The sequence below is a fragment of the Nothobranchius furzeri genome, chromosome 2 (assembly GCF_043380555.1).
Source record: "Nothobranchius furzeri strain GRZ-AD chromosome 2, NfurGRZ-RIMD1, whole genome shotgun sequence".
Classification (NCBI taxonomy): domain Eukaryota; kingdom Metazoa; phylum Chordata; class Actinopteri; order Cyprinodontiformes; family Nothobranchiidae; genus Nothobranchius; species Nothobranchius furzeri.
Genome location: NC_091742.1, coordinates 1,099,440 through 1,111,700, shown reverse-complemented (window position 1 = coordinate 1,111,700; position 12,261 = coordinate 1,099,440). Strand labels below are relative to the sequence as shown.

Below are 12,261 nucleotides of genomic sequence, written 5' to 3'. Positions count from 1 at the left end.
TAAATGTGTTGGTGCTCTCCTGTAGAGGATTTTAGGAGTTTTTACCTCAACTGAGCTGGCAATGTTGAGACATTCCTCCATTCCAGGGATGTCGAGCTGGATAATCCTCAAGTCTTTACATTTGACTACGATGCGTCCCAAAGATCCCACAAATCTACAATAAACAAATAAACGAAAGAACAAAGGCACCAGTTATCAGACAGAACATAAATCTAACCTGAACTCTCCTGCTCTTATTCCACAGTGATTCCTGCTCTGCCTGTTAGCTCTTCCCTCTGTGTGGTTCATTATAGGTGTTTTGCTTTAGCTGAAAGTATGTGCCAAAAAAGACAATAAAAAATAAATGAACATAAAAACAAATTTACCTATAAATGAAGCAAACACTGCAGCAATTTTTTAAACTATTATATGGATTTAAAATGTGTGAAATAACTAATCTAAGCTTTTTTTATTTACAAGGTAAATTATGATTGTCGGGGAAAAACCTCAAATCAATGTGAAAAAGAGCTTGTGATCACAATTAATTTGCGTAATGTAAACAACAAGACTCTTTGACTTGTTCTTTTCCTGAAAAGCAACATTTTTGAAAACAGGTTTCTGCCTGACAGCGACGTAATGTCTTTAGTTTTACTGCAGCATGTTTTAATTTCATAAAGGATACAGCAAATAACAACAATTCATGAAAAAAGGATAATTCCTTCCAAATGCAACACATTTTCGAATGACACCAGGCCAATCTTAAGTCTGTTTTGTGTCAATCGATCGATTAATCATTTTCTTACAGTATTACCGTAAATGCCAGTAAAGATGAGTGGCCAAGAAGTAAAAAAAGATAAAGATTTCTATTTCAGTTCTTTAAAATGTGCTTCTAAATGTATACTTCCTACCTGCTAACCCTTTAGGAACAAGCTGAACGAGAACACGCAAAAGCAGCAAAAGGACATGTCTCTATGCGGTCTCATGCTTACTGTCCTGCATGTCCTTGCTGTAAACAATGTGGTAAACAGGATGTAGCATTGACACGTTTACAGGCTGTCACCTCTTCTCTATGGAGTCTATGTTGGCGTGAAGCAGCCACAGCTCCTCCGCGCTGTCCTGTCTGGAGGACAGAATCAGGTGATGTCCAGTCAAACACAGAGTTCCCTCCACGGTGGGCATGAAGGGTCGGTGCAGGACCACTCCATCCACTCTGGGTGTTTTTATCAGCTCTGCGAACTCCATGATGATCTGAAAAAAGCAGAAGATTGCCCCGATTTCTTTGGTCTGGGAGTTATTTTAAAACAGCTGAACTCTTGTTATCGAATGAGTCTTGGTCTTCTGGTTTAAACAATATTTCGTTCATTCATGGCAACTAAAATACCACAAAAAGGAAAAATGCTTTTAAGTATCGGTGAAATTCCGGAAATCAAGAGGCTAACGTTAGCTAGCTTGGTAACTGTACCAAAACAATCAGCTGTAAACATGTCCTAGCACAAACCGACTACATGAACTATACTATAAACACGCAGCCCGTTTCTTATCTCTCCTATCAGGGTTAGGGGTGTTTACGTTAACCTACCCGATATGTTTTGTTTGTTGTTGAGCGAAAACGGTACGTTCCCCGAAACAAACCGTGTGGAAACAAACGACATGAGAAATTAAGTACCGGTGTCGGCACAGGAGTTGCTCGGGTGCCGCTCGGGGTCCGTCGGTGCCGATGACGTCAAAGTAGTTGATTGGCTGAAAATGAAGCGTACGGAAGTTACGTTAATGGTCAGAACAAATTTGCGGTTGTAGTCTTAGCGGTTGTAGTCCTTTAGTACAAATATCAACAGTTTTTGGAAAAAAATATGTTTGAATTTCTAAAGGAAATGTAAAATATAAGCAAATGATAAACAGTGACCCTCAAAAGCTCTTGATGTTGATGAAATGGGGCAAAATAAAGTATAAGAACTTTATTGAAAGACACCAAGCAATATTTAGAGTCAAAGAATGTATTTAGATAACAACTAAGGGAATATAAAGACGAACTCCACATTAATACAAACAGATATGGCTTCACATATAAGAACTGTTCTATTTGTTGTCAGTCCGATGTTGTTTTTATACAGTTTCACATTCTTTACAAGACAAAGATAATATGGTGTTCTATTAACAAATTACAATTATAAAGAAAACATTTAGGTGTTAACAAACAAGAACTTATTAACAAAACTGCTGACGTCTTTCCGAAACGTGTGTGTGAAAGCCGAGCAGATTTGCAGTCATGTGACGTCATCGGCAGTCGAAGGACCCCGAGCCGATCCTGTACCAACACCGGTTTGTTCGCGTAGAAAATTGTTAATTTGGCTCTTCTTAATCAGGTCGTTCTTTCTATTTTTGATTGAAAACAAACAAACAAAAACAAAAAATGAAAGTCATTTTTTTGTTATTTGTTTTTTAAATGGAAAAAACAATGTGGTAAACAGGATGTAGCATTGACACGTTTACAGGCTGTCACCAAATTTGATTGCGAATGTGAGACATTTTTTAAGGATCTCTTCTCAGTAGCAAAAGTGACCAGTTTGCTCTTAAAAATCCCCAGAATGATAGGGGTCCTCTTCTAAAAGTTTTGCCACGATTAGTAATTTAGAGCAGATTCACCTGCTTTCGACAGCCTTAATGGTGCAGAGAGTTCAGCACCTGATGTATCACTCAATAAAGATATCTGGGAGGGTGAGTGCTGTGCAAGGCCCTAAAGCCCTACATCACTGGTTCTTAACATTTTATCCTGTGTCCAAGAAATGGTGCACCGGTACATCCCCCCATTGCACCACCCGAGCACGACATAAGCATTCATTCCTACTAGAGACCGCTAAATGTATTGATTAAACAAGTCTACTACTCCTTTAACAGTTTCATTGCTGATGGTTGATTGTTCCAAATCTGAGATCCTCTATGAAACATCCAAGATACATGTGTACATCAGGGAAAAGGCCCCAAAACATGATGTTCTCAGTGAATGTCTCAGACAATGGCGAACGGCGAGGTGCTGGAAATTCCATCGTAGGACGGAGGGATGACAAACCCCAACATGGGATGTACCACCGACAGATAATTGAAGTAGCTAACATCAAAAAATCCTACCAATGGCTAGAAAGAGCTAGTCTGAAGGACAGCACAGAAGAACTCATCATGGCTGCACAGGAACAGGCCCTGAACACCAGAGGATGAGCTGCGATGTAGCCATAACTGCTCTGGGGCGCACGGACAGAGCAGCATATTCTCACTCCCAGCGTGTCAAAAACAAACGCTTGGTCGGCCACCCTCCACCTCAGACCCCTGATGCCAAAAGTGCCTTTTTCTTCACTTATGTGTGAAAAGGGGTTTTCCCTTTCCTGACTACAGAACCCAATGCAGCGTAAAACTGACATGATGGGATGTCCGCTGATGCGGCACCGAACCGGCTCATTTAACCGCACCTAAACCTTAACGTTTTACTATTTATAACCTTCCCCTCAGCCTCTTCCTAACCCTAACCCTCTTGCTACTTAAAACGTTACTCTCACTGTGATCAAGCGTTTGCATTCTGACTGTGAATTTTCGTATTTGCCGCCCAAGGGGAACGTTAGAACATACCGTCTGGCGAGGGGGAGGTTACACATACCCTGTACTTTAACCTCCACCGTGGTAGTTGAAACCTCCCCCTCGCGTTGGCTCGGTCCCAACTCGACCAATGACGAGGCGGCTCCCGCCGTTCATTTCATAGAGCGATCGACACATCACTAACGTGTTAGCTAGCAAGATGGTTAAGGTTAGGATAGGGGTGAGGGGAAGGTTAAATAAGAGGATAAGGTTAGAGTGAGGTACAATGAGCTTGTTTGGTGCCCTGGCTGCGGACATCCCATCACGTCAGTTTTACGCTGCATTGGGATCTGCAGTCAGAAAATGGAAAAACCCCTTTTCACACATAAGTAACGAAAAAAGGCACTTTTGGCATCAGGGGTCTGAGGCGGAGGGTGGCTGACCAAGCGTTTGTTTTTGACGCGCTGGGAGTGAGAATGTGACAGAGACAAGGCCTGCTGAACTCTGGCACCACAAGTTCTTCTGACCACCAGCAGCATATGTGTGTGTGTGACTGTGTAGTGATAAATGGTGATTTGGTCTAAAAGTCCAACCAAGGACCAGGTTTGCAAATTAGCCTCAGGCTATAAACCTCTTTGCAAAACAATAGTTGCATCGTCCTTACATGTAACGTCTTGTGTTGTCCTTGTTTAATAAACCCAAACTAAACTAAAAGAGCACACTAGGTGGTGACATTTGAACACTTTAGGGCATTTGAACCTCCTCGGCTTGTCTAAAAGTTTCTTTAGATGCATCATTGGAATTTACTAATGAGCCTCAAAGATCAACTGGAGGATATGTTTTTAATACTTTCATTCAAAACCCATTTACACATGGTTCTTCACTAAATATCTTCTTTCTGTTTCTGGTCTGAATACGCTCTTCATTCATTCCCTCTTTTATTTTAACCTAGTATTATTGCCCTGTTGTTGTTTTTTTTTTTTTGGTGTATTGAATCAGAGCAGGATGACAAGACAGATAATAATAAGAGACTAAGTGTATACTATTCAACCATCCTATGTCTCTCATGTGAATCCATGATCACTGATATCACCACCAAAGGATCGAAGTGAAAAAGTTGTGATCAAAGAACTTATTAAATACCAGTTTCTTGTTCAATCACATTTAATTTTCTCCTCAGTTTTTGGATCTGAAGGTTCAGCTTTGATTCATTCACAGTAAATGTTTTGCGTTTCCATTTCTGCACAGACGTTGCAGAATCCAGTCATCTCTGCTCTTGGTTTGCTTTAAATCCAAATGTTGTGGAGCCCTTAGAGCACACTAATCTTTGACCTCTTCTAATAAATTAATAATTTTTACGGTGTGCATATGTCTTTGTACTTTTCTGTGTAATAATAAAAAGAACAACACTAGCTTTTATAATAATAATAATAATAATACATTTTATTTAAAAGCGCCTTTCAGAACACCCAAGGTCACTTGACAGAAAACACGTAATAAAATACAATAAAACAATAATAAAACCCAAACAAGAAAAAAAAAAAAACAAAGAGAGAAACAGTTCAATAAAATCAGAGGTTGTAGGCAGATTTAAACATGTGTGTTTTGAGTTTTGTTTTGAAAAGGGTAAAACTGTCGATGTTCCTGATGTCTGGGGGAAGTGAGTTCCAGAGACGGGGAGCAGAGCAGCTGAAAGCTCTGCTCCCCATGGTAGCGAGACGGGCAGAAGGAACAGCAAGATGGATGGAAGAAGAAGATCTGAGAGAAAGGGATGGGGTGTGAATACTTATAAGGTCTGAGATATATGGAGGAGAGAGGTTGTGGATTGCTTTGAAGGTATGGAGGAGAATTTTGAAGATGGACCTGAATTTAACTGGGAGCCAGTGAAGCTGCTGGAGAACCGGGGTGATGTGGTGAAAGAAAGGGGTTCTGGTGATAATATGGGCTGCTGAATTCTGGACCAGTTGCAGTTTATGAAGGAGTTTGTTGGGGAGACCATAAAGAAGTGAATTGCAATAGTCGATACGGGAGGTGACGAGGCTGGACGAGAATGGCGGCAGTGTGAGGGGTAAGGGAGGGTCAGGGAGACTCCACTCTGCTGTTCCAGCCTCTGGACTTGACCAAGATGCATTTGCAGGTTAGCATGCAGCCCAAGTGAGTTAGTGTGGATGCAGGTGTGCAGCTGTTGTAATTACCACTGATTTTATTGCATGTTTTCTCCTTCCAAAGCTTATTCAGTAGCTGTCTGATTGTTTCACCTCAGACGGGGTGAGGATGGTGTCTATGCTCCACGCTATGGTATGGGCAGAGGCTGCTGGGACACTGGAAGGGAGTTTCACCAGTAAGCACAACTCTGACTTTGACCACCAGTCTCTAATCTTAGACAGTGGTGCTCCCAAGGCGTGGCCATGGCCACCCCTAGAAGATAACTGGCCCCCCTAGGTAGAACCAGTGTTAATAAATCATATTAGTGTTCACTCAAACCACAAATTCATCTTATTTATTCAAGACATAATTGTAAAAAGTTTATATCTCCATAGTTTTTGTGAAGACAGTAGCAGGTGAATTAAACAAAAAAATTAAATTCGAACATAAATGTTGAAATCACATTTCAAATAACAGAAAGTATTTTTTTTTTGTTTGTGATCCTCAAATTTGTAGTTAAAGGAATGGCGGAGGATGAATTTCAGGAAGGACCCGCCCTCTCCACGTTTTGAAAATTAAAATGCACGAGAGAGAACACTTAGTTATCCTTGTGCACGCTCTGCTTACAAGCAGCTGCCAGCCTTGCAGCACTTCTTCTAGCAGTACTCTGAAATGAATTTATCCAAATAGCACGCTGAACTTTAGCTCACCCATCTAGCAGAAAGCCAGCGACAGAGGGGAGCCCAACATTTGTTTTGAGCACACGCCATTGTTGAAAAGAATACTCTGGTCTTGTGTCTCACTTTGGAGGCCTTTCTCTTCGTATCGTTAACGACACTTTTTCTCTATCAAATCTCAGCCTTTTTCAAAAGAACCTGGTGAGAACAGCGAGGAATGAAGACTATCACTCTGCACATAAACAGAAGTGAAAATGCAGGAAATGAAAAGTACCCAGCAATGAGCACGTATGACAACAGCGTTGCGTGAATGGTTCACCAGAATTATTGACAGTCACGCAGACCAATGATTCAGATGATCCACCTGGAAGACAAAGATCCTCCACTATTCCTTTAAGCATGTTGGATACATATTATTTTTTAATAATGAAGAATAATGGAGCAATGCAGTGCATCGCCACAGGCTAAACTTTCCCAAAGTTACCACAAGAATTTGGTATGACACCCCAAATTTTTCTCTAGGCCCCCGTCTAGCCACCCTCATCAAAACTTTTTGGTGGCACGCCTGTGTCATGGTCTGCGTCTGTGTCTCTCCTCATGTGTCTCCTTGTGTTCTCCACCCCTCTCTAGGTTCTCCTTTTGTGTCTCCTAGCGCCTTCATGTGTCCTTGTCTGCGTCTCTTTTATGTGTCTCCTGTTTTGCAGCCCTCTAGATCATCCCTCCCAGGTCCTGTGTTCCTTCAGTCTTCCCCAGTCACCCCTCTGCAGTTTTTTTTATAGGTTCAGCTTCTCATTTTATTAGTCTCTTTAGTGTGTTTTCCCACATGATTTATGGTTTCTCCTCCTTGAACCGTCACCTTATCGTGGTGGAGGAGTTTGAGTGCCCTAATGATCCTAGGAGCTATGTTGTCTGGGGCACTTAGTGCCCCTGGTAGGGCCTCCCATGACAAATTGGTCTTAGGTGAAGGGTGAGACAAAGAACGGTTCGAAGGATCTTTCATGGCGGTTAAAACGAAGAGTCGGAGTACCCGGCCCGGAGGGTTACCGGGGTCCCACCCTGGAGCCAGGCCTGGGGTTGGGGCCCGTGAGCGAGCGCCTGGTGGCCGGGCTTTCGCCCATGGGTCCCGGCCGGGCCCAGCCCGAACCGGATACATGGGCTCGTCCAACTGTGGACCCACCACCCGCAGGAGGAACATGAAGGGTCCGGTGCAATGTGAATCGGGTGGCAGACCAAGGCGGGAGCCTTGGCGGTCCAATCCCCGGACAAGAAAACTAGTTTTTGGGACATGGAACGTCACCTCGCTGGCGGGGAAGGAGCCGGAGCTTGTGGCAGAGGTTGAGCAGTACCGGCTAGATATAGTCGGACTCACCTCGACACATTGCATTGGCTCTGGAACCCGAGACCTGGAGAGGGGTTGGACACTCTACTTTGCTGGAGTTGCTCCGGGTGAGAGGCGGAGGGCTGGGGTTGGCTTTTGTTAGCCCCGAGACTCTCTGCCTGTGTGTTGGGGTTTACCCCGGGGGACAAGAGGGTAGCTTCCTTGCGCCTTCGGGTCGGGGAACGGGTCCTGACTGTTGTTTGTGCTTATGGGCCAAATATCAGTTCAGAGTACCCACCCTTTTTGGAGTCCCTGGGACGAGTGCTAGATAGTGCTCCATCAGGGGACTCCATTGTCCTGCTGGGGGACTTCAATGCTCACGTGGGCAATGACAGCTTGACCTGGAGGGGTGTGATTGGGAGGAACGGCCCACCTAATCTGAACTCGAGCGGTGTTTTGTTATTGGACTTCTGTGCAAGCCGCAGTTTGGCCATAACGAACACCATGTTCGAACATAAGGATGCCCACCGGTACACTTGGTACCAGGGCAGCCTAGGTCACAGGTCGATGATAGATTTTGTAGTCGTATCATCTGACCTGCGGCCGTATGTTTTGGACACCCGAGTGAAGAGAGGGGCGGAGCTGTCAACTGATCACCACCTGGTGGTGAGTTGGATCAGATGGCAAGGGAACATGCCGCGTAGACCTGGCAGACCCAAACGCATAGTGAGGGTCTGCTGGGAACGCCTGGCAGAAGAACCTGTCAAGACGGTCTTCAACTCCCACCTCCGGCAGAGCTTTGACCACGTCCCGAGAGCAGTGGGGGACATTGAGTCCGAGTGGGCCTTGTTCCACTCTGCGATTGTCGAGGCGGCTGTTGCTAGCTGTGGTCGTAAGGTGGCCGGTGCCAGTCGTGGTGGCAACCCCCGTACCCGCTGGTGGACACCAGAGGTTCGGGGAGCCGTCAGGCTGAAGAAGGAGGCCTACAGGGCGTGGCTGGTCTGTGGGTCTCCGGAGGCAGCAGACAGGTACCGGATAGCCAAGCGGGGTGCAGCAGTGGCAGTTGCCGAGGCAAAATCTCGGGCGTGGGAGGAGTTTGGTGAGGCCATGGAGAAAGACTATCGATCGGCTCCAAAGAGGTTCTGGCAAACTGTCCGGCGCCTCAGGAGAGGAAGGCAGCAACTCGCTCACACTGTTTACAGTGGGGATGGGGAGCTGCTGACGTCAACTGAGGCTATAGTCGGACGGTGGAAGGAATACTTTGAGGAGCTCCTCAATCCCACCAATGCGCATTCCGAGGAGGAACCAGAGCTGGGAGGCCTGGGGATGGACTGTCCGATCTCGGTGGCAGAAGTTGCTGAGGTAGTCAAACAACTACACAGCGGCGGAGCCCCGGGGGCGGATGAGGTTCGTCCTGGGTATCTCAAGGCTATGGATGTTGTAGGGCTGTCATGGTTGACACGTCTCTACAACATTGCGTGGTCATCGGGGGCAGTTCCTAGGGAGTGGCAGACCGGGTGGTGGTCCCCATCTTTAAGAAGGGTGACCTGAGGGTGTGTTCCAACTATAGGGGGATCACACTCCTCAGCCTCCCTGGAAAGGTCTACGCCAAGGTACTGGAGAGGAGGGTCCGATTGATAGTTGAATCTCAGATAGAGGAGGAGCAATGTGGTTTTCGTCCTGGCCGTGGAACTGTGGACCAGCTCTATACCCTTGCAAGGGTGATGGAGGGGGCATGGGAGTTTGCCCAACCAATCCACATGTGCTTTGTGGATTTGGAGAAGGCTTATGACCGTGTCCCCAGGGGCACCCTGTGGGGGACGCTCCAGGAGTATGGGGTGGGTGGCTTTCTGTTAAGGGCCATTCAGTCCCTTTACCAGAGGAGCGTGAGTTTGGTCCGCATAGCCGGTAGTAAGTCGGACCTGTTCCCAGTGAGGGTTGGACTCCGCCAGGGCTGCCCTTTGTCACCGGTTCTGTTCATCACTTTTATGGACAGAATTTCTAGACGCAGCCGTGGTGTGGAGTGTGTCGAGTTTGGTGGCAGGAGAATCTCTTCTCTGCTTTTTGCGGATGATGTGGTCCTCCTAGCTTCATCCAGCTCTGACCTTCAGCTCTTGCTGGGTAGGTTCGCGGCCGAATGTGAAGCGGCTGGGATGAGGATCAGCACCTCCAAATCTGAGACCATGGTTCTCGACCGGAAAAGGGTGGCTTGCCACCTCCGGGTCGGGGGAGAGGTCCTACCTCAAGTGGAGGAGTTTAAGTATCTCGGGGTCTTGTTCACGAGTGAGGGTAGGAGGGATCGGGAGATCGACAGGCGGATTGGTTCGGCGTCTGCAGTCATGCGGACGCTGAGCCGATCTGTCGTGGGGAAGAGGGAGCTGAGCCAGAAAGCCAGGCTCTCGATTTACCGGTCGATCTACGTCCCAATCCTCACCTATGGTCATGAGCTTTGGGTAGTGACCGAAAGAACGAGATCGCGGATACAAGCGGCCGAAATGAGTTTCCTCCGTAGGGTGGCCGGGCTCAGCCTTAGAGATAGGGTGCGGAGCTCGGACATTCGGGAGGGACTCGGAGTAGAACCGCTGCTCCTCCGGATCGAAAGGAGCCAGTTGAGGTGGTTTGGGCATCTGGTCAGGATGCCTCCTGGACGCCTCCCCGGGGAGGTGTTTCGGGCATGTCCTGCCGGCAGAAGGCCCCCGGGTCGACCCAGGACACGTTGGAGAGGTTACATCTCCAATCTGGTCCGGGAACGCCTTGGGGTCCTGCCGGAGGAGCTGGTGGACAAGGCCGGGGAGAGGACGGCCTGGAGCTCCCTAATTGGGATGCTGCCCCCGCGACCTGGACCCGGATAAGCGGAGGAAGACGAAGACGAAGACGAAGACGAAGATTTATAGTTTCCCTTCCCCCTAGAATATTAGTTAATCTTGTCTTTAGGTTTTTACTCTTAGGTCATGTTAGTTTCCTCCCTGATCAGTTAATTGCTTTCACTTGGATCCTCTCCCCACACACCTGCAGCCTATCTGCCTCCCATCATGCCCCAGTGTATATAACCCTGTCTGCGTCTCTGTCTGTTGTCGGTCCAATGTTTGTGTCGGCGTTGTTTCGTGCCTCGTCTCTAGGATTTGTGCTCTGTGTGAGCTTTCTTTCTCCTGTTGTTCAGGACTTTGGTTTTTGGCTTCCTGCCCTTTTTGGATTTTTCGTCCCTCATCCTAATAAAAAGGATTTACGTGTCATCTGGGGTATTCTGCATCTTGGGTCCTAACCTCCTCCTAACCTTCAACATGACAGCCTGATGTGTTTGTAACTCAGGGAGAGGCAGACTGCCACCAAACTTGTGAAGAAGACACAAACAGATTATAAGGACATTTTCAGCGTAATAGTTCTGATTTGAGATGACGTTTTTTAATCGAGACGATTACTGGAAGAGGACCAAAGCCCCATCTCAGTCTGTAGAGGTGCATTGTATAATGATTACGGGTGAAAGTGCTTCTTGTCACACCCAGCCAGGAGCCCAGCTCTTTGTTTCCTGTTTTACTTTGACATCCTCCTCTCTCCTCTGTGTCACTTCCTGTCCTTCGTTAACCAGATTCATCCCAGCTCTCTCTGTTCTCCTTTTCAGTTGCCAGTTCATTGTTGTCTTCTAGCTCTTCGTTCCAGCCGTGGTTAGTGTTTGCTCTCAGTATTTTTGACTTGGTTTTGGTGAATCTGTTTCTGCACTCTTTTGCCGGCTAACTTGGAATTGCTTGTTGGAATATTTACCTGCTTTTTGACCTCTGCCTTAATAAAGGACATTTGCCTTTTACCTCCTCGTTCTAAAGCCCTGCTTCTGGGTCCAGTTCCCTATACCTGACAGCTTCTTATCTTTGAGAATCGATTTAATGTTTGAAGTTCCAACCTTATTGGTCACGACAAATCTGTTTTCATCACCAGCAGGTGGCAGTTTGGGTTTTCTGTAAATGAGCAGAAAAAGGTCAAACTGGCAGTGAACTACATGAAAAGTTAAAGTAAATCTAAATGTTCTGATCATCAGAAGCTGCTTTGTTTGTTTAGGATTTGTTACTTTTTAGTACCTGATTCACCATTAGGCCACATTCCCACGTAAAGAGTTTATATCTACATTTAATTTTATTTAGCTTTATTTGTTTTTTTTTTTGTTAAATTATTAAAATAATTTAACAAACACTCGTAAGAGGACAGGAAATACCTAGAGAACTTTATTTGTACAGGTTTTAACCGTGGGAGATTAGAAATGTATTTAACTTTGATTAATTGTAATAATTTAGCATTTTTGTTCACTTTCAGTTTAAGAACTTTAGTGTTGTGGCCGTGTCTGAGATTGAGACTGGATGCATGTTCAATAGATCGCTGATTTATTTAGGTGCAGATGGACTTGAGAGCACGTTTCTCCTGTACCAAAAACATAAATTGAGCATCAAATATCAGTACCCTGATTTTGTTCCTCTCATCTTCTAATCTGACTTTTCTGCCCATGGAGAAGTTGTTTTGGTGTTCAAACAAAGGCCAGCTCGTTGATCAGACTTCTCACTAAAACATGTCTTCTGGAAGGGGACAGTCCTA

General features: G+C 45.8%; 1 protein-coding gene across 1 annotated transcript in view; it reads right to left on the bottom strand.

Moving 5' to 3' along the window:
- mtmr9 (myotubularin related protein 9) overlaps positions 1-1,689 on the bottom strand; it is a 7,786-nt gene extending 6,097 nt beyond the window's left edge. The window contains exons 1-3 of the mRNA XM_015947133.3: positions 1,559-1,689; positions 1,040-1,227; positions 46-154 (exon numbers count right to left, since the gene is read on the bottom strand). Of these exons, the coding sequence (XP_015802619.3) occupies positions 46-154; positions 1,040-1,221 (291 nt within the window). The 5' untranslated portion in view covers positions 1,222-1,227; positions 1,559-1,689. The remainder of the gene's footprint in view (positions 1-45; positions 155-1,039; positions 1,228-1,558) is intronic.
- Between the last annotated feature and the right edge of the window lie 10,572 nt (positions 1,690-12,261).